Source organism: Hypanus sabinus, chromosome 2 (genome assembly GCF_030144855.1).
Source record: "Hypanus sabinus isolate sHypSab1 chromosome 2, sHypSab1.hap1, whole genome shotgun sequence".
NCBI lineage: Eukaryota > Metazoa > Chordata > Chondrichthyes > Myliobatiformes > Dasyatidae > Hypanus > Hypanus sabinus.
Window position 1 is genome coordinate 62836006 of NC_082707.1, and position 26024 is coordinate 62862029.

A 26024-nucleotide genomic window follows, 5' to 3' on the forward strand; every position below is an offset into this window, starting at 1 on the left:
TAATTGTTTAAACTATAATTGTGCACAGGAGCTTTAAAATTGCTACAGCTACATTCAACTTCACTCATTTTATTTGACTGGTTGCCAAATGTTCAGATTTTCTTTTAGTCTTTAGCGTTGGTTCTGCATTCATTTTCTATGGAGTTGTTATATTAAAATTTTTCCCCTTCCTGATTTATAAAATGTAATTTTATAATGTTTTAGCAGTAAGGGTAACCAGAAGCAGTCATTTTTCACTAAATTTGTAGGCTTATTCCTCAGGCCACATTTTGAAGTTGAGGCCAAATCCTCGTTCAGTCTCATCCCTTTTCTTTAGTTTTGTCATCTTACAAATATCTTTCGTCACTCAATTATTGGTGGTAGAATTTACCCTTTAAAGAAACCTTGATTCACTTTTGTCCTCATTAGCTGATGTGTTCATATTTTTTTTCCCTCTTAAGTACTGGGAGCTGGGGAAGCTTAAGATTTTAATTCTATTAACTGCTGATAAGCTTTAATTCTTTAATTGCAGGTAAAATGGATAATTTTGAAGAGGACTTAACTTGTTCCATATGTTATTCTATCTTCGAAGATCCTCGTGTGCTGCCTTGTTCTCACACTTTTTGCAGATCTTGTTTGGAGAATATAATTCAGGAATCAAGAAATTTATCTCTTTGGTATCCACAAATCCCACTGAAATGTCCAACTTGTAGAAGTACTGTGGATCTTCCTCCAGTGGGCACTGGCTCTTTACCCATAAACTTTTCACTGATGGGAATCATAGATAAATATCAAAAAGAAGAACAGTCAAAGACACCTAACTGTCCTGAGCACAATCAGCCATTAAACATGTTCTGTCTGTTAGACCGTAAATTGGTGTGCGGTTATTGTTTAACAGTGGGCCAACATCAAAAGCATTCTGTTGATGATCTCCAGAATGCTTATGTTAAAGAGAAGGAGAAAGCTAGCGAACTTGTTGACCAGCTAACTGATGAACGCTGGGCAGAATTATCCATTTTCATTGAAAAATTGGAGCATCAGAAACTGCAAGCGGAACACATCATTCAAGGCGAAAAAGAAATTGTCATTCAGTATTTTGAGAATCTTCAAAAAAATATAGAAGCCAAAAAGCTTGATCTTCTGGCAATTTTAAATGATGTTAATTTAAAAATCACTAATGAATATGGCCCAGTAATACAGAAAATGAAAAAGTTGAGGGAAGAACAGCACAACCTTATAACATCTAGCACATCTGTAGAAGAAGAGGACCCCTTGTTGTACCTTGAGAAAATTCACATATTACGGCAGAAGACAAGTACATTAATGAAAACAGAGCTTCCAGTTGTCCACCCAGTGAATATACATCCACAAGCAGAACAATTTCTTACTGATAAATGGTCAAAGGTCACAGTTGGCCACATTACAGAAGCACCAATTCTGCAAGCAAAGCATTTATTTGAAACTCAATGGAATAAACGTATTGCTATGTATGTTAAGCACACAAAAGTATTTGCTCAAAGATTTGTGATCACAGTTGTGCTTTCATCCCTGATATTTTTCTTAACCCAAATCTCTCAGAACATTTTCAAGAGTTACTGTGTTGATGCCTTAAATGCTGCAGTTGTCAGTTTCCCACAGCTGAACACATTAAGTGATATCATACTAGAAATTTTTGCCAGGGTTTGTTTTTTGAAGGCTACCATACAACATTCTGTACAACTACTCATTAATTACTTTGCAAATATAACAGATTTTCATCTATAATTTATGAAGTGAATATACTTAGTGAATTTTCATGAGGAAAACAAACTGAGGGGTGAGTTTTAGCTCTTACTTTTTAAAAATAACTATAGCTTAATAAGGTACAATGCAGTGAAGTTTTCTTTTAAAAAGAGGAAATAAATCTTACATTTTTAAATATTTTAGGTAAAAATAACCCCGTGTATTTTTTACCCCTAACCATTTTAAAGTTCTTTTATGTAATGAGACATTATAAAGGGAAAAAAAAACAAAACTGTGGACATTTTGCAGGATGAAACAAAATAAAAGGGGTGGAAAAGGGATTTTTTTTCCCCTGCCCTATACTTGTACTACTCAGACTACTTTTAAAAGTTTATGACATTGCTACATTGCCTTATTTGAGTATTTACAAGAGCAAATTTTTAAAATCAAAAATCTCAATTTTAAAATAATCAGTACTTCATCAGAACCATTAACTTTGAGATATAGAATTTAAATCCTAATTATGACTAAAAATGAAGCATCAATTTGTGTGGGAATGAAACATTCCTGGGGAGTGGCATGTGGTGAAAACCAGTGTAGAAGAGTGCTTGAAAGCAGATTACATTTTTTGAAACTCTTTTGGGCTCATGACTATTTAGATGTCTATACATGGTTTTCCCTCTGAATTATGAAGTTTCTGGTTGGGGCAATAGGAAAGGAAATAACTAAAGGTATAATGTAATTAAACTGGGATAGAGATGTAGTGATATAGAGTGCATAGGTAATAATCAGAATTTTACTTGTGATGACTAATGAGTACAAATAATGACAATTCATATTGATTTAAAATTTGTTGCTTACAATACTTATAAAAAGTCAAACCCTTGTATGGAAGGTTATGCATATATTTTAGAACTGTATCATCTCCTGTACTGAGTGTTTATAATTTTTTTCTGTAATGACATTGAGAGACATTAGCAACTTAATATTTAAATGTAATTGTGTACATGAATAAACAGCAAAAAATGGAATTAAAAACAATTAATTCTCAAACCTTTATGCAAACAGGCCTGTTATATGAAACAATACAGTAATTATCAGTAGGCCAACAACACTGACTGGAACTTAAATCTCACATTCCCAATTACTCACAATAGAATTGCACCCCCCCCCTGCCAAAATGCTTCAGAATCTACCCACCCTGATTATAATTCTGCTTCCACTAAATTTTAGAACCTCATGGCCGTCAGAAAAAAGTACTCCAGCTATCTCACCAATGCCTTTTAAATCAAAGTATTGTCATAATTTGTGAATACAAAAGCAGTTATTGTTAGCTTTTGCTTCTTGCTCTAGGTGTTGCAAATTAAAACACCTAGATCATTGAAATATTGTTTCAAAGAATGTCAATAAATTGGTAATATACCAATTTTCTCCTGGTAATACTGCAGTATAAAATCAAAGTTTTGGAGAAGAGTGGCTTAAAGGTTTGAAGTGAAAACAGAAGGACAGGTAAAGATGCTTATACAGTCGGCCCTCCTTATCCGCAAGTTCCGCATGCTCAAATTCAACCAACCGTGAATTGAAAAAACCTGGAAGTGCTCTTCCAGCACTCGTTCGAGCATTGTTCGCCTCGTGTCTCGTCCATTCACTACTTATGGCTTCTAAAAAGCAATTATGTGGTCAAAGCAATGGGATGGCTGGCTATGTAAAGCGCTCCAGCCTCAAGAAAAAAGGTCACGGGAGAATCGGCATTGGCTAATGCCAAGGCCGCAGCAGCGTTCCCAGAGCAGCTCAAGAAACTCATAGAAGAAAAAAGGCTACCTTGCAAGATTTCTTTGGTTTTTCAAAGATAAAGAGACAGCTTCCTATAACAATGTTTCTAACTAAAGCACCTGCAATTCTGAAGTCTCGACATTCAAAGCTTTGAAGATCCTCAGCCCTCAACCTCCAGTTCTTGACTTTAGTATTATTGAGCCTCCTTCAAAGCGTCTTTATTCCCTAAACAAGACTGTGTAACAACTACTGTACAGGTATTACTAGTTTTACTCATTGTTCGCCTCGCGTCTCATTTGTTCACTGCTTGTGTTGTGAACGACAGGAACATGCAGTTATTTTTGTCAGTATTCCCTAAACATTAGTGTAACAACTACTTACATAGCATTTACATTGTATTAAAAGTAATCTAGAGATGATTTAAAGTATACGGGAGGATGTGTGTAGGTTATATGCAAATACTATGCCATTTTATATAAGGGACTTGAGCGTCTATGTTTTTTGGTATCCACAGGAGGTCCCGGAACCAATCCCTCGCTGATAAGGAGGGCCAACTGTGTGTGAAAGGCTATGTTCAAGATCTACATTGTCAGCAGGTAAGATTACTAATGTTATTTGGAATAAAATGGGCTACTATTCATTCATTAGGGTACCATTAACAATGTCAGTACTGGGCAAGTGAGTTTCTTATTTCCTGTAACTGACATAATTGATAAGTGGCAAATTGATTAATATCCTGGTAAAGTTTTACTGTGATCAGAATGTGAGTACACTGGAGGGCTCTGTTTAACAAACCCCAGGACAATCTGATCTATAGTTAAGTAGCATTTTACATATTACACTGTAAAATCCCAAACAAAAAGTACTGTATATTGAAAAGAAACCAGATTTTCCAAAACAGAAATATTACACTTTACACTACGTAGATAATAAATCTCAACCTAGTCATTTACAACTATATCACAAGTTAAACAGATAAAAGGAATCAGATTGTTTCAGTGTAACATAATACTGTATTAACAATGGCGCACTACTAATGTGAAATCCAAATCCTTATAATCCTTATGACTATAAGATCTTATAGTCATGATTCAAAGCAAGCAACAAAATATGTAAATCTGATAGTTCTGCAAGATAATAAATATTAACAAGCTGAAAGCAACACTGAAGGAAGGGTACATCTGTGTATGAAATATTGCAGATTAGTTTCCTAGCAAAAGACACAAATGATTATCAAAAAGGGAAAACAAAATAGAACATGAAGGGTAGCAATCAAGACAACGACTTACTGGGATGAAAGTCCGAAAGAATTAATTTACCCCAAAACACCTACAGGCTACGATAACTGATTTGGCAAATGATAGTGCTATGAATTCCCCAATGTGTTACTAGCCAAATAAGATTTTCACCATATCTAAACTCCAAAGAGCCTCATTCTGAATAGAGTTTAGGCACCAAAATTATGCAGCTTTCCCCCACAAAAGAACACCCATCTTTTTCCACACACCCCCTCCCATATGGCAAATTGTAAATAATACCTCAAATTAACTTTATGTATTCATCACTATATTTGCCAATTTAAACCACACTGGTAACCAAACCCTTTCATCCAACCTCTAATTATACATCATCAAGTTGAATGAATTGGACAGGATTGTATTAACACTGTTATTGGCAACTGAATCATACGTCAATGAAAAGTGTCAGAGTAACCACACCACAGTGAAAATCTTTTGAAATTGATTTAATAAGAATTCAACTATCTGCATTATGTAAAAACATAGTACTTTACAGCAAACACAAAACATATATCAAAATTTAAAGATCACAGGTGGGTAATATAGGTGAAGTTAACCCTGAACAGAAGTTTAGATATTACTTTTTAATTCCACTTACGTAAAGATTTACACCACTATTTCATGCTGGTACAAATTCCATATGTATAGAACTGAATAGTGAAACATAAAAATAAAAACATCTTTAAAAACTTATTGCAGTTCTAGCAAAACTTAGGCTGTGCCCATTACTTCAGGAAGAGCTTGAAGACCAATGACTTTGGGATTGGTTGCAACACTCTTTGTTGTATTGTGGGTCTTGTAAATTCCAACCAACCTATCAGCAATTTCAAACATATTGTTCCGCAAAGAAATAATTATAAACTGGGCATTCCTGGTCTGTTCCTAAGGAAAGAAATAATAAATGGTCAATACAATCATTCGCTTTGAATATATTAAACATTGATATTAAATTGAAATTACATGTGTAGATAGCAAACATGCGTTTTTTTCATTGCTAGGAGTCATTTGTTATACAACAAAGAAATGAGTCCTTAGCCCCAGTTTATCCAGACCGATGCGCATTTAATATGTATTTTTGACAAGGCCTTTACTTTGAAGACAAAAGTTACTGGCTTGATATCCTTCAATGGAGAATATGGGAAGACACCTGTAGCATCAAAGAGGCCTGTTTTTGATTAGACTGAACATAGGATTAACAGATTATCAAAATTTCATTGCAGCTCTCAAGAATTATGAACAGAAGAGATGGGGCAGAGAAAGCTAGAGACATTGTACAGGAGCATTACCCATCATGTCATAAATTTGTAATAGCATGTCTACCTCCAACTATTACATATCAGCCCCTCCTTTCTATTCAGATCAATGCAAAAAGATCCTATAGCTCCATACAAATTAAAATTAACTGGAATTGACAGTTGTAATAACATTTTGATAATTGCAAAATCCTACATTCAGTACAATTGAAAACAGGCCTTAGATGCTACTGATGGCTTCCTATGTTCTCCACAGATGGATATCAAGAAAATGCTCCTGGTCATCTTGCCTTACACACATTCCTTATGTCATTGACAATAAGCAAATTGTTGGTGTGGGCAGCGGAGTGGAAGTAAGGAGTGCTCGTGGTTGACAGACGACTGGAGATCGGAGGATCAGCCGTTGTAGGTAGGCCGAGACCCTCGGACCTACCTGGAGAGTATCTGAGGAGGAAGGTAAAACTGCGCAGGCATGGGTGACATCAGCGGCGAGCGCGGGCTTTAAAAAGTGGCCCACTTCCAGGAGCGGGCAGCGGAGTGCGTGGGAGCAGAGTGCTGGGCTTTGGCTCAGAGGGCTTCGGCGAGAGGAAATCAGTGAGCCTGAGTATGTGCTTGCTGAGGTAAAAAGGTAAAGTCAGTAGGTTCTTTTTTCATTTATTCTGACTAATCTGGGATCAGGTAATGGGGGAGACAGTTAGAGCAGTGGTGTGCTCTGTATGCAGAATGTGGGAGGTACACTGACCGATGACCACACCTGCAATAAGTGCATCCAGCTGCAGCTCCTATCAGACCGAGTTAGGGAATTGGAGCAGGAGCTGGATGAACTACGGATCATTCAGGAGGCAGAGATAGATAAGAGTTATCGGGAGGTAGTCACACCAAAAAGACAGGAGGTAGGCAAATGGGTGACAGTCAAGAGAGGCAGGGGGAGCAGACAGAGAGAGCAGAGCACCCCTGTGGCCGTTCCCATCAACAATAAGTATACCGTTTTGGATACTGTTGGTGGGGATGACCTACCAGGAACAAGTTGCAGTGGTTCTGTCTCTGGCACTGAGGTTGGACCCTCGACTAGGAAGGGGAGGAGGGAAGAGAAGAGAGCTGTAGTGATAGGGGATTCTATAGTCAGGGGGACGGATAGGAGATTTAGTGGGGAAGATTGGGAGTCTCGGATGGTATGTTGTTTCCCTGGTGCCGGGGTCCGAGACATCTCAGATCGGGTGTAGGTTATTCTTGAGAGGGAGGGCAAGAATCCAGATGTTGTGGTCCATGTAGGGACCAATGACGTGGGTAGGATGAGTGAGGGGGTCCTGCGTAGGGAGTTCAGGGAGTTAGGTGCGAAGCTGAAGAGCAGGACCTTGAGGGTAACAATCTCAGGATTGCTACCTGTGCCACGTGCGAGTGAGGCAAGGAACAGAAAGATTATACAGATTAATATGTGGCTGAGAGGATGGTGCAGGAGGGAGGGCTTCAGGTTTTTAGATAATTGGGCTTTGTTCCAGGGAAGATGGGATCTATTCCGAAGGGAACGGTTTACACCTGAACTGGAGCGGTACTAACATTCTTGCAGGGAAGTTTGCTAGTGCTTCTTGGGGGGGGGTTTAAAACTAAATTTGCAGGGGGCGGGGATCCAGAATGTGAGAGAGGTTAGCGAGAGGAAGAATACAGGACAGGTGGGGACTACACGGTTCCAGAATATTAAGTGTGTAGTAGAGAAAGGTGAGGCAGAACAAGTGATAAGGAGGACACATGTACAGAGGGATGGTCTGACGGAACATGGAGTTAAATGTGAAGAAAGAATAAGTAAATTTAGGAAGGACAACAAAATTCTAGGGGCGTATAGCCCGATGGGAGTTCGGGAAGCTGGGTTAAGCACAATAGGCAGCGATTCAAACAGAGAGAGGAGAAATGGGCTAAAAATTCTATATCTGAATGCACGAAGTGTCAGAAATAAGGTGGATGAGCTTGAAGCTCAGGTGCAAATGGGTAACTATGATGTTGTTGGGATAACGGAGACATGGCTGCAGGGAGATCAGACCTGGGAAATGAATGTACAAGGGTATACATGCTATCGTAGGGACAGAAATGTGGGCAGAGGGGGTGGGGTGACCCTGTTGGTGAGGAATGAGATTCAGTCCTTTGCAAGGGGGGGGGGGGGGGGGGGAGAGACATAGGATCAGGAGAAGTAGAGTCTGTGTGGATAAAACTGAGGAACAGTAAGGGCAAAAGGACCCTAATAGGTGTTGTCTACAGGCCACCAAACAGTAGCATGGATATTGGGTGCAAGTTGAATAGGGAGTTAACATTGACATGTGGCAAAGGTAATGTCGCAGTAGTTATGGGGGATTTCAACATGCAGGTGAACTGGGAGAATCAGGTTGGTGCTGGACCCCAGGATAGGGAGTTTGTAGAGTGCCTACGGGATGCATTCTTGGAACAGCTTGTACGAGAGCCGACCAGGGACGAGGCTATTCTGGATTTAGTGTTATGTAATGAACAGGATTTGATAAGCGATCTTGAAGTAAAGGAGCCATTAGGAGGTAGTGATCATAATATGATAAGCTTTAATCTGCAATTTGAGAAGGATAAGAGCAGCTCGGAGGTGTCAGTGTTGCAGTTGAACAGGGGAAACTATGGACCCATGAGGGAGGAGCTGGCCAAAGCTGACTGGACGGATATCCTAGCAGAAAAGACAGTGGAACAGCAATGGCAGGTATTCTTGGGAATAATGCACAAGTGCAAAATCAGTTCATCCCCCAGAGAAGGAATGTTTCAAAGGGGGGAAAGGGGCCACAGTGGTTGACAAAGGAAGTCAGATTGCATAGCATTAAAAAAAAAGGAAGTATGACAGAGCTAAGGTGAGTGGGAGGACAGATGATTGGATAGTTTTTAAAGGAACATCAGAACTTAACTAAAAAGGCAATACGGGGAGAAAAAATGAGGTGCGAACACAAGCTAGCCAGGAATATGAAGGAGGATAGCAAAAGCTTTTTTTTTAAGGTATGTGAAGAGAAAGAAGATAGTTAAGAACAATGTTGAGCCCTTGAAGAATGAATTGGGTGAAATTGTTATGGGAAACAAATGGCAGAAGATGTACTTTAGATCTGTAAAGGATCTGATAAGGAAGACACAAGCAATCTCCCAGATGTTATGGATGGGCCAAGGACATAGGGTGACAGATGGACGTTAGGAAGGAAATGGTGATGAGTAGACTGATGGGACTGAAGGCTGACAAATCCCCAGGTCCAGATGGTCTGCATCCTAGGGTACTAAAGGAGGTGGCACTGGAAATTGCAGATGCATTGGTAATCATTTTCCAATGTTCCTTAGATTCAGGATCAGTTCCTGAGGATTGGAGAATGGCTAATGTTATCCCACTTTTTAAGAAAGGAGGGAGGGAGAAAACAAAGAACTATTGACCTGTCAGCCTGACATCGGTGGTGGGGAAGATGCTAGAGTCCATTATTAAAGATGAAATAGTGGCATATCTAGATAGCAGTGATAGGATTGGGCCGAGCCAGCATGGATTTACCAAGGGTAAATCATGCTTGACTAATCTGTTGGGAGTTTTTCGAGGATGTAACCAGGAAGTTAGATGGGGAGATCCAGTGGATGTAGTGTACCTCGATTTTCAGAAGGCATTTCATAATGTCCCACATAGGAGATTGGTGGGTAAAATCAAAGAGTAGCGGTGAATGGGTGTTTCTCGGAATGGCAGGTGGTGACTAGTGGGGTGCCACAGGGCTCTGTATTGGGACCACAGCTGTTTACGATTTACGTCAATGATTTAGATGAAGGCATTGAAAATAACATCAGCAAATTTGCTGATGATACTAAGCTGGGTGGCAGTGTGACATGTGATGAGGATGTTAGGAGAATTCAGGGTGACTTGGATAGGCTGGGAGAGTGGGCAGATACTTGGCAGATGACGTTTAATGTGAGTAAGTATGAGGTTATCCACTTTGGGAGTAAGAACAGGAAGGCAGATTATTATCTGAATGGTGTAGAGTTAGGTAAGGGAGAAATGCAAAGAGATCTGGGAGTCCTTGTTCATCAGTCACTGAAGGTGAATGAGCAAGTGCAGCAGGCAGTGAAGAAGGCTAATGAAATGTTGGCCTTTATTACAAAGGGAATTGAGTACAAGAGCAAGGAAATCCTCTTGCATTTGTACAGAGCCCTGGTGAGACCACACCTGGAGTATTGTGTGCAGTTTTGGTCTCCAGGGTTAAGGAAGGACATCCTGGCTGTAGAGGAAGTGCAGCATAGATTCACAAGGTTAATTCCTGGGATGTCTGGACTGTCTTACGCAGAGAGGTTGGAGAGACTGGGCTTGTACACGCTGGAATTAAGGAGATTGAGAGGGGATCTGATTGAAACATATAAGATTATTAAGGGATTGGACAAGATAGAGGCAGGAAATATGTTCCAGATGCTGGGAGAGTCCAGTACCAGAGGGCATGGTTTGAGAATAAGGGGTAGATCTTAGGGCAGAGTTAAGGAAGAACTTCTTCTCCCAGAGAGTTGCTGGGGTCTGGAATGCACTGCCTTGGAAGGTAGTGGAGGCCAATTCTCTGGATGCTTTCAAAAAGGAGGTAGATAGGTATCTTATGGATAGGGGAATCAAGGGATATGTGGACAAGGCAGGAATCGGGTATTGATAGTAGATGATCAGTCCTGATCTCAAAATGGCGGTGCAGGCTTGAAGGGCCGAATGGTCTACTTCTGCACCTATTGTCTAATAGTGGGACTTTGCTACTTGAGCAACCTATATTTCAAGGCTTGCTTTCTTTATAGTTTTTACTTATAAAGCATATGAGATTTTGAAAAGATATTTGCCATTTTTCTTTTCCTATATTCATTATTACAGGGAAAGTGATTTAGAGAATAATTCTAATTATAAAAGCCGGTACAATGTCAAGAGCAGTTGAATAGTTTTTCCAAGTAGTCTTAAATATATAAGCTAGGTTTAGTATTATTTTTCAGTAAGTTTCAATCACTGATTCTTATTTTTGGGTTTCCATCAAAGAATTTATCCCCTACCTGTTGCCACTATATACTTACATAAATATAATGTGCAACAATTGAAACATTTCGGAAATCCAGTGCTGCATCAATCTCGTCCATGAAGTATAAAGGAGTAGGTTTGTAATGGTGAAGCGCAAAAACCAGAGCCAGAGAACTAAGAGTCTTCTCTCCACCAGAAATATTGAAAATTTTTTTCCAGCTTTTCTTTGGTGGACGCACACTAGAATAGTAGTATTTGTTCCCATTAAAAGTGATCATAAAAATCTGTTGTACACACATCTTACAACTCCAAATTGTTTGTTTTAGTCAGCAGCAGCCTTCATTTCCATTTCATCTAATTCCTCACAATAGTTTTAGATTTGAATTTCTCAGCTCTGTGGTACTTTAGTCAGCTGTCCCTTTTAAAATAACAATTTCCACTTCTATCCATCTTATATTGAAGATTTCCCACTATTAGCAAAACAGCTACTCATAATAGTATAATCAAAACGAGTACAAATTAAGTAAAATTGCAGTTAGAGATAGCTTAGCCAGAATCTAATAAATACAAATAACCCAACTTTAAGACCTTTCTTATCTGCCTTCAACTACCATCTAATATCTCAACTGGTAAGCAAGTTTACAGGCAGTGGAAGATAAAGGGAAAATGGTCTTAAGATACGTCATGGTTCAAATGCTACTGAGCTCCATCATACAATTACATAAACTCTACCTATCTGCATAATAAATTTTCCTACCTGAACATAATTCCTTCAGAAAAAGGATCCAGACTATCAACCAACTCCAGTTCAGCATCTCCACCTAGTGTAAGCATTTGGTAATTCTCTTTTAATTTATTAGTGATCATATTAAAGCCAGCCATGAATTCATTTAGTCGCTGTTTTCTCAAGTCTTCAAAGGCACGCCTGAATTTATCCCGTTCATTAGTGATTTCATCGAGCTCTGCCACACGCCGCAAATAGAGCTCTTCCTGTACAGAAACAGCACAAAAAGTTAAAATTTGGTTCCCAAACAAGAAACCACTGCAACATACACGCATATTCCAGGACTTACTTTCTTCTTATATTCAGCAATAGAACCCAAGTTTGGCTTCATTTCGAGGCACTTAGCTTCTAGAAGTGCTATCTGATTATTTATCATTTCTGGATTGTTAATTCCCACAAGATCCTCCTCACTCAATTCTGGAAGTTCTTCTGCTGGTTTGTCAATAGGATGTAAAGAAAGCTTTGATATCTAAAGGAAAATTACAGGAAGACTTAAAATAGAATGAAATATACATCTTATTTCCATTTAAATTTACTACTACATTTGTCCCAAAACAAGTCAAATAACCATTCAACAGTTACTTAACTGCAGTAAAAATATACTTTGCGGTCACTTAAACAGGAAATAAAATCCATTCTCAAATGAACATATTTGGCAAGTTGTATCGTTCAGTGCAAAGAGCTCATTTCTTAATACATTAGAATTATCTTAATCCAATCTCCCTTAAGGCTTCCACCCTCCAAAATCAATGAAACAACTTTTCACTGAGCAAGGTTTTTGGTGTCTGTTTCTAAGTACAGTGGATTCTGGTTAATTGGGACACATCGAGACCAGTCCATTTTGGCCTAATTAAGTAGCTGCCTCAATTAGCCAGTTTCATGGAAATAGTTAAAAAAAAGTATAAGAAAAAGATGAACTGAATAACAAATTATGCAATTAAATGAAATACAGACCAAATTAGAACACCTTCAATACTACTACAGTACTGTAGAACTATTTAAGTTCCTAATCGTTGCTGATGGAGCAATTCATCCAGTATATGCTACTGTGTATGGGGTGTTCAGTAAGGAGCAATGCCTCTGGTGAAAGGCTTGTTGTGTCCATTATGGGGCAAGTCACTCAGCTTTCATCTGTAGCTCCAAGTAGTTGTTTGCATGCAACAGGCACTCTGACGGGCGGACTAAACCAGATTACGGTAGCGGACAGGCCTCGTACTCCGGTGAAGTAGGGATATGCCGGTCCTAACCTGTGAAGTCAGTTCTGGCGGATGAGATCAGCAGTGAGGTCCAATGGCCAAGGAAGTCTGTAGTAGGACTTGCTACAATGTTTCACAGAGAGCAAAAGGCATGATAAGGCACAGAAGTAGTCATAGTTATATACTGTAACCAAGAAAGATCCAAGTTTGTGATGGACCTGGACTTCCAAGGTCGAGTGTCTTCTGCACAGGTTGCACTCTTCATTGTTGGCTATGACAAACACCATGCTGCTGTATTCTTTTGAATGACTAAATAAACAAAGTTAGCATGGACACTTTGTGCAGATAATGGACTACCTCCATACAAAGCTTTCAATGATTGCATCCTCCAAATTTTCAATTTCATAACATTCAAGATGAGAAAGGATGTAGTGCTTTCCTAGCATACACGACAAATAAAGTCTTCTTGGGCTTCCAGCCAGGTACAGGTATTGATTATAACTCAATGTTTCAATGACAAACTGTGCCATCTTCATCAGTGATGATGTCCGAGTACATCAAGTCCGGTGGTAAAGGAAGCCATTGAAATAAAACTAGAGGAAAAGAATTTTAAGAAAAAGGAAGGTCTTGCTCCAAGTAAAAACTGGAATCCAATTCTAAACAAGGTGGGAGAGCAGAATCCTGATTGGATGAGGACTAACCAATCAGGAGGGACAGACAGCAGAGGAATAAATAGCACTGGATGAGACACACCCAGGTACTATCCCTGATGGAGGATGGTAGAGTTTGTCATCGAAACATCAGTTATAATCGACACCTGGAAGCCAGAGGAGAGTTTATTCAAGATGATTTAATCCTTTGTAGGTCACAAGTTATTGAAGCAGTGAAATAACTTCATTTTTTTCTCCCAGCTGCTTATGGCATCTCCAAGTCTGAATGCTTTAAACTGCAGTGTGCAACACAATTCCAAATTGTCTTGTTGCTTATTTTTCGCCAACTATCAGTGGCAAAAATCACTACTTTTTGAACACACAGATGACACAATTTAAAAACTTTGTTCTAAGCATGGTGTAGTGGCTAACAGGCATACAAGTTCATGCAACTGACATTAGTTAGGAACTGTTTGGCAACAGTCACCTGTCTCAATTTAGCAACAGTGTTCCAAATATTTTCTTCACTTGTTTTTTTTCTTTAAGAGATGTCCCAAGTAAGTGGCTGCTCCAATTAACTGATAGGCCAATTAACCCAAATCCACCACATACAAACTGGCATATTACATTTGACAGCAAGTGACAGCAAGTACAGTGTACTCCAGTTAATTGGGATAGCTGCTTATTTGGGACAACTCTTAAAGAACAAGAACTAATAGAGAAAATAGCTGTTATTCCCTTAGTTTATTTTGGACATTATGCTGCTTATTTTGTACATTATTTTGGACCAGGAGACTATTGATAAAGTGTATAACTAGCATCAGTCAGCAACTAGGCAATTCAGAACTTTTGCACCCTTGAGGCTTGGAGATGTCAGAAAAGGCTGAGAGAGCAAATTAAACAATTTCACTACTTCAAGTTAGGATCTGTGAAGAATTTCAAAGTATTGGCAACCATCTTGGATGTTACAATGAATATGAAGATTTGGAGGATGCAGTGGATGAAAGCACTGTATGAAGGCAGTGCATTATCTGCATTAGCGTCTACGCCAATTTTTTAAACTTAGTCTATCAGAGGAACATCGCACTGTAGACTGGATGAATTCCTCTGTCCACTTCTTATTAGTAACTATAGATTTATAGTACATAGTTTTGTTAGGGTGTTCAAGGAGGAGTAGCATCTCTGATGAAGGGGCATGTCATGTCCAATCTCACCCACCTGACACTCAGCTGTCACCTTTGGCTCCAAGTACCTGTTTGCATGTGAAAGTGGCCACACTTCTGTACTCCACTATGAAAGGCAGGCAAAACCAGGTGAGGGTAGCTGGTGGGCTTCATACCTTTGTAAGACAGGAACATAGCTGTCCCAGCATTCGAGGTCAATGCCTGAAAACTTGGTGGAGGAGATCTACAGTGAGATCCAACAGCCAGGAAGGTGGCTCTGCAAAGCTTTATGAAAAGCGAAGGACATGACAAGGTATAGAAGAAATGGTAATCCACTGCAACCAAGGAAGACCCAAGTTGTGACAGCCACAAGTATCACTGGACCTGGACTTCAGAGGATGAGAATGGAACGGGCCTGGTGCAATGACTCTTCTACTTTAAAGAACTCCCCCACGGAGATTTCCAATCATTGTTAGATATGACAGACAGCCACCAAGTACTGTTAATGTTCTAATTTGTTCTGTATTCATTTTAATACATAATTTGTTACCCTGTTAACCGGTAGTTTGTCTTTTCTATACGTTTTTTTAAACTATTTCTATCAACTTTAGCTAATTGAACCAAAATATACTGGCCCAATGTGTCCCAATTAACTGGAATCCACTGTACTTGCAAGCTTTTTATTGTAGGAAGCTTTACAGCAAAATATAACAGTTAATTCACTATAATCTCCTGTCTGCCACATTGAAGAGCGGTTGGACACAAGTCAAGTGGAACTCTAGTCACATTCCCCCCTTGCTTAATACAGGCTGCAGAGGTCATCTGTAGGCAGCCTGCAAGCAGCCCCAAGTGAAAGCAGTTAGCACAAGCCAAAAAATAAACACATTCTTTTCTAGTTAATGCAGATCAACTACTCCCTGGACAAACTTAAAGTCATTAGCATTCTATTAGTAAATTACATGCCGTTTCATCAGCCTTACCTCTTTCTGCCAGAATTTAATCTTAGATTGATGTTCTGCAATGTGTCCATCAATCTGCTCCAACTTCAGACGAATGTTAAGAAATACTTTCTGAAGTGCCTGTTGTTCTTCCTGAACTGTTTTTAACTCTTGCAGAAAACAATTACGTTCCTCAGTTACAATTGTTAATTGTTCCTATGCAAAAGAGCAGAGAAGTAGTGAACACAATAACAGCTCTTAAATAATTCATATCAATATTTATTTCTGTTGTCTTATATATCATGCTTAAGTAACTCAACCAGCGATACAAATTAAACTATTGTAAACAGTTCAGCAATTGTTATCAACGGAAAATTTCAGAAAAAGACCTTTCAGTAAAATAAGAATGTTTAATAGCAAAATTATGTTATATACTGTACATATGCAAATTTTATATTCAAAAGCTCCAGCCAAATACTATCAATTTAAAACACAGTAGTTGATTCTTTGCAAAATAAGCAATTTTTGCCCCTGGAAAAAGGCAATAGCAATTTGCAAATTAACTTGCAAACCACAAACATGAATCACACACTAAATAAAACTTTGCTGGAACTTGCTAGCAGAGAAAAGGTAGAAGTGTATTATCAATTTTTATTTTAAATGGTTTTTCCTTATGACCATCTTAAATCTATGTAACTACTCTCAATTCCACAATTTTAGTCAAATAAAACCTCTATCACTAAAGGTTTGAAAGAAAGACACTTTCCCCAGTTGCAATCACAAAGATTAAATAGCTTCCCCTTTTAACCATTGATCATTAAAGTAGACGCAGGAAAGGAAGATGGAGGGTAGTTTGCCTCACAGGTGCCAAGGTCTGGGATGCTTCTGATCAAGTCCACGATATCCTGAAGCCAGAAGTCGTGGTACATATTGGTACCAACGACATAGGTAGAAATTTCAGGATTACTGCCTGTGTCACATGACAGTGAGTATAGGAATAGAGTGAGGTGGAGGATAAATGCGTGGCTGAGGGATTAGAGTAGGGGGCAGGGATTCAGATTTCTGGATCATTGGGACCTCTTCTGGAGCAAGATTGACCTGTACAAAAAGGACTGGCTGCACTTGAATCCAAGAGGGACCAATATACTGGAGGGCAGGTTTGCCAAGGCCGGTGGGGAGAGTTTAAACTAGAATTGCTGGGGGGGAGGGGGGGGGGGGTGAGAACTGAAGAGTCTGAGGAAGGGCTGTAGGCTCACAAATAGAGAAAGCTAGGAGACCGTGTGAGAGGGAAGATAGGCAGGTGATAAAGAAGGGAGAAGGGACATGCTCAGACCAATGGTTTGAGATGTATCTATTTTAATGCAAGGAGTATTATTGACAAAGCAGATGAGCTTAAGAGCGTGGATCAATACTTGGACCTATGATGTTGTGGCCATTACAGAGACTTGGATGGCTCAGGGGCCCAAATGGTTACTTAAGATTGCCAGGCTTTAGACGTTTCAGAAAGGACAGGGAGGGAGGAAGAGTGGGGGCATGGCACTACTGATCAGATAGTGTCATGGCTGCAGAAAAGGAGGAAGTCATGGAGGGATTGTCTACTGAGTCTCTGTGGGTGGAAGTTAGAAACAAGAAGGGGTCAATAACTCTAATGGGTGTTTTGTTTTTAATATGGACCACCCAACAGTAACAGGGATATTGAGGAGCAGAAAGGGAGATAGATTCTGGAAAGGTGTAATAATAACAGGGTTGTCATGGTGGGAGATTTTAATTTCCCAAATATTTATTGGCATCTCCCTAGAGCAAGGGGTTTAGAATGGGGTGGAGTTTGTTAGGTGTGTTCAGGAAGGTTTCCTGACACAATATTTAGATAAGCCTACAAAAGGAGAGGCAGTACTTGATCTGGTATTGGAAAATGAACCACTTCACCTATCTCCTTTACCGTAGCATTGGAGAGGAATAGGAACAGACAAGTTATGGAAATGTTTAATTGGAGTAAGGGGAAATATACCCCCTTACTGCCAAGTTTCCCAGGCAGGAACTTGGAAGCATAAATTGGAAACACATGTTCTCAGGGAAACGTAAGGAAGAAATGTGGCAAATGTTCAGGGGATATTTGAGTGGTGTTCTGCATAGGTATGTATGTTCCACTGAGACTGGAAAAGGATAGTAGGGTACAGGAACCGTGGTGTATAAAGGCTGTTGAAAATCTAGTCAAGAGGAAAGGAAAAGCTTATGAAAGGTTCAAAAATCTAGGTAATGATAGAGATCTAGAAGATTATAAGGCTAGCAGGAAGGAGCTTTAGAGCGAAATCAGGAGAGCCAGAAGAAGCCTTGACGAGCAGGATTATGGAAAACCCCAAGGCATTCTACAAGTATGTGATGAGCAAGAGGATAAGACGAAAGAGGACAAGACTATTAAAGTGTGACAGTGCAAGTACTTCAGTATTCACTAGAGAAAAGGACTCTGGCGATTGTAGGGATGACTTACAGCGGACTGAAAAGCTTGAGCATGTACAAACCCCATTTCCAGAAAAGTTGGGATATTTTCCAAAATGCAACAAAAATCTGTGATATGTTAATTCATGTGAACCTTTATTTAACTGACAAAAGTACAAAGAAAAGATTTTCAAAAGTTTTACTGACCAACTTAATTGTATTTTGTAAATATACACAAATTTAGAATTTGATGGCTGCAACACACTCAACAAAAGTTGGGACAGAGGCATGTTTACCATTGTGTTACATCACCTTTCCTTTTAATAACACTTTTTAATTGTTTTGGAACTGAGGATACTAATTGTAGAAGATTTGCAACTGGAAATTTTGTCCATTCTTGCTTGATACAAGACTTCAGTTGCTCAACAGTCAGTGGTCTCCGTTGTCTGATTCTCCTCTTCATGATGCGCCATTCATTTTCAATAGGAGATAGATCTGGACTGGCAGTAGGCCAGTCAAGCACACAGTGTGTCTACAAAGCCATGCTGTTGTAGCCCGTGCAGAATGTGGTCTGGCATTGTCCTGCTGACATAAGCATGGACGTCCCGGGAAGAGACGTTGCCTTGATGGCAACATATGTCTCTCTAAAACCCTAATATACGCCTCAGAGTCAATGGTACCTTCACATACATGCAACTCACCCATGCCGTGGGCACTGATGCACCCCCATACCATCACAGTTGCTGGCTTTTGCACCTTTCGCTGATAACAATCAGGATGGTCGTTTTCATCTTTGGCATGGAAAGCTCGATGCCCGTTTTCCCCTGAAAACTAGCTGAAATGTGGACTCATCTGACCACAGCACACAGTTCCACAGTCTTTCGGTCCATCCGAGATGAGCTCGGGCCCAGAGAACTCGCCGACGTTACTGCATAGAGTTGATGTATGGCTTCCTCCTTGCGTAATAGTTTCAAGTTGCATTTCTGGATGCAGCGACGGACTGTGTTAAGTGACAATGGTTTTCCGAAGTACTCCCGAGCCCAGGTGGCTATAATTGTCACAGTAGCATGACGGTTTCTTAGGCAGTGCCGCCTGAGGGCTCAAAGATCACGCGCATTCAACAGTGGTTTCCGACCTTGCCCTTTACGCACTGAGATGTCTCTGAATCTTTTCACAATATTATGTACTGTAGATGTTGAAAGACCTAAATTCTCTGCAATCTTGTGTTGGGAAATGTTCCTTTTGAACTGACTAACAATTCTCTCACGAATTTTGGCACAAAGGGGTGAGCCAAGACCCATCCTTGCTTGCAAAGACTGAGCCTTTGATGGACGCCACTTTTATACCCAGTCATGATACCTCACCTGCTACCAATTAGCCTGCTTAATGTGGAGTCTTCCAAACCGGTGTTACTTGAATATTCTGTGCACTTTTCAATCTTATTTTAACTCTGTCCCAACTTTTGTTGAGTGTGTTGCAGCCATCAAATTCTAAATTTGTGTATATTTACAAAATACAATTAAGTTGGTCAGTAAAACTATTGAAAATCTTTTCTTTGTACTTTTGTCAGTTAAATAAAGGTTCATGTGAATTAACATATCACAGATTTTTGTTTTTATTGCATTTTGGAAAATATACCAACTTTCCTGGAAATGTGGTTTGTAGATAATAAGGAAGAGGTGGTGCTGGAGCTTTTGGAAAGCATCAAGTTGGATAAGTCACCGGGACCAGGTAAGATGCACCCCAGGCTACTGTGGGAGGCAAGGGAGGAGATTACTGAGCCTTTGGAAATTATCTTTGCATCATCAATGGGGACAGGAGAGGTTCTGGAGGATTGGAAGGGTGCAAATGTTGTTCGCTTATTAAAGGAAGAGAGTAAAGATAGCCCAGGAAATTATAAACCAGTGAGTCTTACTTCAATGGTTGGTAGGTTGACAGAAAAGATCCTGAGAGACAGGATTTATAAACATTTGGAGAGGCATAATATGATTAGGAATAGTCGGCATGGCTTTGTCAAAGGTGCCTTACCAACCTGATTGAAATTTTGAGGATGTGACTAAACACATTGATATAAATAGAGCAGTAAATGCAATGTATATGGATTTCAGCAAGATATTTGATATGGCACCCCACGCAAGGCTTATTGAGAAAATAAGGGGACATTACTTTGTGGATCTAGAATTGGTGTGCCCTCAGAAGGCAAAGAGTGGTTGTGGACGGGTCATATTCTGTACAGAGGTCGGTGACCAGTAGTGTGCCTCAGGGATCTGTTCTGAAACACCTTCTGTTCGTGACTTTTATAAATGACCTGGACGAGGAAGCGGAGGGACGGGATAGTATACTTGTTGATGACACAAAAGTTGTGGGGTGTTGTGGATAATGTGGAGGGCTATCAGAGGTTACAGTGGGACATCAATAGGGTTTAAAACTGGGCTGAGAAGTGGCAGATGGAGTTCAACCCAGATAAGTGTGAGGTGGTTCATTTTGGTAAGTGTAATATGATGGCAGAATATAGTATTAATGGTAAGACTGTTGGCAGTGTGGAATAGCAGAGGGATCTTGGGGTCTGAGTCCTTAGAACACTGTAAGCTGCTGTGCAGGTTGACTTTGTGGTTAAGAAGCCATACGGTACATTGGCCCTCATCAGGCATGGGATTGAATTTAAGAGCCAAGAGGTAATGTTGCAGCAATACAGAACCCTGGTCAGACCCCACTGTGTCCTGGGCTCAGTTCTGGTCACCTCACTACAGGAAGGATATGGAAACTATAAAAAGGGTACAGAGGAGATTTACAAAGATGTTGCCTGGATAGGGAATGAGAATAGGTCTTATGAGAATAGGTTAAGTGAACTCAGCCTTTTCCCCTTGGAACGGTGGAGGATGAGAGATGATCTGATAGAGGTGTACGATGATGAGAGGCACTGATAGTGTGGATAGTCAGAGGCTTTTCCCCAGGGCTGAAATGGCTAACGTGAGAGGGCACAGTTTTAAGGTGCTAGGAAGTAGGTACAGAGGACATGTCGGGTAAATTGTTTTTTTCTAAAACGCAAAGAGTGGTGAGCGTGTGGAATAGGCTGCCGGTAACAGTGATGGGAGGCGGATATGATAGGGTCTTTTAAGAGTCTTCTGGATAGGTACATGGAGCTTAAAAAAGAAATAGAGGGCTATGGGTAACCCTTGGTAATTTCTAAAGTAAGTATATGTTCAGCCACAGCATTGTGGGCTGAAGGGCCTGTATTGTACTGTAAGTTTTTCTATGTTTTTGAAGTGGTGCTTTGCAGTGGTTAGATTTAGAGAATACTCACCTTTGCACTATTCTCCTGGTTACTCTTCTCTAGCAAAATAAATTCACTGACCTGAAAATTTTCAATTGACCGAATTTTGGGGGCAGAGTTCCAGAATGTTACCACAACTTGGGGGAGATGAGCTTCAGATTTCATCCCTAAATACAGTGACTTTAATAATATATCCATTGAGGTCAATTGCCCATTTCAGGAACACAGACACACAAACTAAATCATTATTTTAGATGTGTCATAACAAAAGATATAAAACTTTGTGCAGACTGTTCAGCCACATGTTCCTGTTATGCCAATCAATTACACCATAGCCACTTTCCTATAACAACACTTTAATCCCTGAAAATTCAAAATCTATCAAATTCCACCTTGAATATATTCAGCAACAAAGTTTTCAAAAACTTCTTGTAGGGAATTTGAAATTCACTCCCCCAAGTGAAATAATTACTCATTTTTGTCCAGAATTTTGGACAACGTATTCTGAGATTGTAATCCTTGGTTCACAGGTATATCCATATCAACCTGTTCTTTTCTCTGCTTTGATCTCTTATTGGAAGTCTTTTTCAGTTGTGTAGACCACATTCTGGGATTTCTTTAATGCTTCCAATACCCCTTTTGATCTTGTCCCTTTACCTCTTGGAAAATATTTTACTTCAAATATGCAAAAGTTAGTGGCATTAATGTTGTCTAACAAGAATAAGTTATTCATTAGAAATTTTACCCACCCAAAGTACACCACTCCTCTATCAGTAATCATTCTTAGTTTTTAGGCTTTGAACTTTGATGTCTCCAAATTGTCTGTGCAGACCATTCCACGAGGATTGTTCTTAAACTAATATGTTTGAGTTAAATTACTAATTTTGCAAAGTTTAACTGTGTAACACAACTTGTGCAAGGAGCAACTTGCATAATGTACCTGAGCTTCAGTGCATTCTTTGAGCACTATAGCACCCTCTTCTTCTAACTTCTTCAGTTCTTCTGTTAGATCTTCAATCTCCTTTTTATTCTCTTCAATTTCTTCTCTTGTTCGCTTCACTGCTTCTTCTGCTTTTTTAAAATTTCTGGAAGATATTTAAAAAGGTATCATTTATTATTTATTACAAGCTGCATGAATAGGTCACCTGAAATCTAATCGATGACAAAAAAAGAAAAAAAACTGCAATAAACAGGGTTAGAAAATCAAAGAACATTTGATGTTTAAATTGTTAAATGAAAACGGAAAAGAAAACAGGTCAGAGGCTCTGCAGAGAGAAAAAAAGTTAACATTTAACCAGAAGTGGGAAAAGTTGATGCTTAATTAATGCCACAAGATGGAAGACAATGGCATTTAAATGATAAAATAAATGGTGCAAATCAAAAAGGGTATATTAAGAACCAAGTGATGCATCAAGGTCAAACAGAATCATTCCAACAGCTGTTGTTATTTTAAAAACGGGGGGGTGGGGGGGAGAGAGATACAATTATGATCTAACAAAAGGTACAGAAATACCCAAAATGATGGCTATGTCAAACTTTGCTGCTGGAAACAACACAATGAGCCAAGAACAGAGGCCAGAGTTGAGATTTAAAGGTAATTAAGTAGGAAAATGAAGCACATGGCTCGTATCAGGGGATAAACCAAAATGTAGTCACCCTAATCTACACTTTGTGCTTGTAATTTGTGAATGGCCCATATCACCAATAACAAATCAATTATAGTGTACTGAAAGAACAATGAACAAATCAATCCTTCACCTGGATAAACTATGGAAAACAACTTCAGAAGAAATACAAAGGTAGTGATTATATTTCTTCCATTAGAGCCACTTGAATCAGGTAGTTTACTTTTAAGTATATAAAGTTGATGGTATCAATCAGAAAGTCACTGAAAATAAACCCAACCAAAACTGCAAGACGCCTGTTCAACAATTCAACTACAAAAAGCACAAAACAATGTATGATTAACAGTTGGTGGGATATTAATACCAAATTTATCACACCTTGAGATATAAAATTTCAATTCTTCAAAATTATTACAAGACCCAATTCTATCTTGTCTCTCAATTCTCAAATTGCAAATCAAATATGAATAGTGGGCTAAAAAATACAACTAGGCAATGTGATGAACAGAAGCCTAAAAAACCCAAAAGCATTGAAGCCTCAAAATTGTCTGATGCTTTTATTCCAAAGTGGGTTGGTTGCTTTTCAATGTGCTAAATTTGATCCATACAAGTTATAAAGGAGAAGTCTTTCAAGGCCAGCACAAGCTCAGTCAGGCCAAGGAGGGCTTTACTGAATAAGGACAAGTTAGGCCTTTGTTCACAAAGCACAGGGATCCATCATGATGGAGAGGTTGCATTTTTACTGATCTTCAAATTTTTGTTTTAACTTTATTATTTAATTTCTCCCATCTTCACTCTATCAAAGTATCTTCTCTTTCCCTAATTAATTCATTACCAAATAAGAAGCCGTTCAGCCCATTTGATCTCGCTTTATTTGTCTGTAACCACACCTTGTTCTTCCTTATCAACTCCTCTAATTATTTCCCCTGAACACTAAGAATTTATAGAATAGCTAGTTTGCTTTCTGGCATTTATTTGTGATGCGAGAGGAAATTGCGGCACATGATCACATGGAGAACGTGCAAAATTCGCAAATGCAACACCTGATGTCAAAATGAAACCCAAATTCAAGGAACTATCATGCAATAGCACTGACATTTCAACACATCAGCACTCTTCTCTTCCACAATCTGCCTGGTCTTGCTGAAAAGAATTACACTTTAACAAAAGCAAAATATAGAGGATGGTAAAAATCCAAAAATAAATACTGGAAATATCTAGCGGAGTTCAGACAACATCCATGAAACAAGAAATGTAATATATTTAGGCTAATGACATTTTATCAGAACCACACAATATGTATGTCTATCCTTTTATGAGTTCTGATGAAAGACCACTTGCATAAAATGTGTACTTTTGTCTCTCCAACTGCATGGGCAATATGTCCCATGGGCATTTCAAACTTACCGTCCTGCTGTTTTGATAGCAACTTGTGCTTTTGTAATGGAAGATGTGCAATCATCTATTTCTTTGTTAATTTTATCCAGTTTATCCTGTTGGGCTTTAAGTTTTTTATTGTTGATTTCAACAATAAGTTCATGCAATCGTTTCACCTCTGCCTCAATTTTCCCAGCTTTTGCTGCAGCCTTTTCATACTCTGGAGAAAGAAAAATAGAACAACTTTTACCAAAAGTGTAAAGGTAGTTATTTCAGTGAAATGCACCACCTAAATAAAAACAGAAATTACTAAAATTCTGAATTATTTTTCCAATAATATGACAGTTTAACAAGGAATGCAAAACTGAAATGAACGAAGTATTACAGTACTAGCACATTTTTGTTAATATGCACATGATCCAAACTTGGAGAATACATGAAGAATGCAAACAAAAAAACACCATCACTGAGATATTATGGGAGACTTATTCTTGAAGTTGATCCCCTGGAGGCATACAAAGGATATAGAAGTGTACTTGAGAAAGAAATCAGGAGGGCTGAAAGGAAGCATATGATAACCCTGACAGAGAGAATTAAGAAAAAAAAACTACAAAATCAAGGCTCCTTAAAGACTAAAGGAAATACCTTAGCCTTTTTTTTTACCATAGCAAAAGATATTAAGACTTTGGAACTAGGAAAGTAAATGGGGAGGTCTTTGGGATGGTCTACAGCACCAGTGGTGCTAGCTGTCTTAAAAGATATGAAGGCAGACAAATCTCTGGGGCCTGACCAGGTTTATCCAAGAACATTGTAGAACACTAGAGAATTGTCAAAGCCCTGGCTGAGATATTTGCATCGTTAGCTAATGGTGAAGCGCTAGCAGATTGGAGGGTAGTGAATGTTGTCCCTTTACTTAAAAGGGTGGCAAAGAAAAAAGCTAGGAAGGTTATGGGCCAAACCTGGGTTGGGAATCTTGGTTAGCAAATGCCAGTTAGGCCAAATGGCCTAATTCTGCGAGGTATGACTATGTAGGGAAGCCATACCAAATAAATAAAACCTTTGTGGCACAGTGAAAAATTTTGCCTGCCTTAGTGTACAATTAACTCCCCAAACACACATGGCTATGATAACAAAGTCCCTGAACCTGCACCAGATTCTTGCTGAGAAAATGAAGTTAGTGAATACTCCACCACAGGACTCCATCTGTAGCCTAGATCAATGTATTTGGAATGACAATCTCAAGATGTTCATGTTCATTGCTATGATCCACAATGATTCAACTGGCCTTCCCCAGTGGCAAAAAAAAGTTATGTACCAATGGTCTTGTCATTCACTAGATCAGCCGATAATTCTTGCTGTGCTTTTAAAAAAATGATTTTTAAGTTATTCATGATTGAGATGTTAAAGTCAATTCTAAGAATTACACATTTTTGATATATTAAAGGGCACAGATGAGTGCAATATTAGATGACATATAGACAAGATCATCTAAATAATAAAAAAAAGTGCCTTAGGCATGTTTCCTTAAGTAATGTTACTTATTAGCAGAGAATA

General features: G+C 39.1%; 2 protein-coding genes across 2 annotated transcripts in view; one reads left to right on the plus strand and one right to left on the minus strand.

Annotated features, from left to right (window-relative positions):
* Positions 1 to 2709, plus strand: part of trim59 (tripartite motif containing 59) — a 39047-nt gene extending 36338 nt beyond the window's left edge. The window contains exon 2 of the mRNA XM_059989263.1: positions 512 to 2709. Coding sequence (XP_059845246.1) covers positions 517 to 1743 — 1227 coding nt within the window. The 5' untranslated portion in view covers positions 512 to 516 and the 3' untranslated portion in view covers positions 1744 to 2709. The remainder of the gene's footprint in view (positions 1 to 511) is intronic.
* A 2502-nt stretch (positions 2710 to 5211) lies between these two features.
* Positions 5212 to 26024, minus strand: part of smc4 (structural maintenance of chromosomes 4) — a 74214-nt gene continuing 53401 nt past the window's right edge. The window contains exons 18-24 of the mRNA XM_059947156.1: positions 24501 to 24690; positions 22409 to 22553; positions 15801 to 15974; positions 12101 to 12280; positions 11785 to 12017; positions 11084 to 11267; positions 5212 to 5654 (exon numbers count right to left, since the gene is read on the minus strand). Coding sequence (XP_059803139.1) covers positions 5484 to 5654; positions 11084 to 11267; positions 11785 to 12017; positions 12101 to 12280; positions 15801 to 15974; positions 22409 to 22553; positions 24501 to 24690 — 1277 coding nt within the window. The 3' untranslated portion in view covers positions 5212 to 5483. The remainder of the gene's footprint in view (positions 5655 to 11083; positions 11268 to 11784; positions 12018 to 12100; positions 12281 to 15800; positions 15975 to 22408; positions 22554 to 24500; positions 24691 to 26024) is intronic.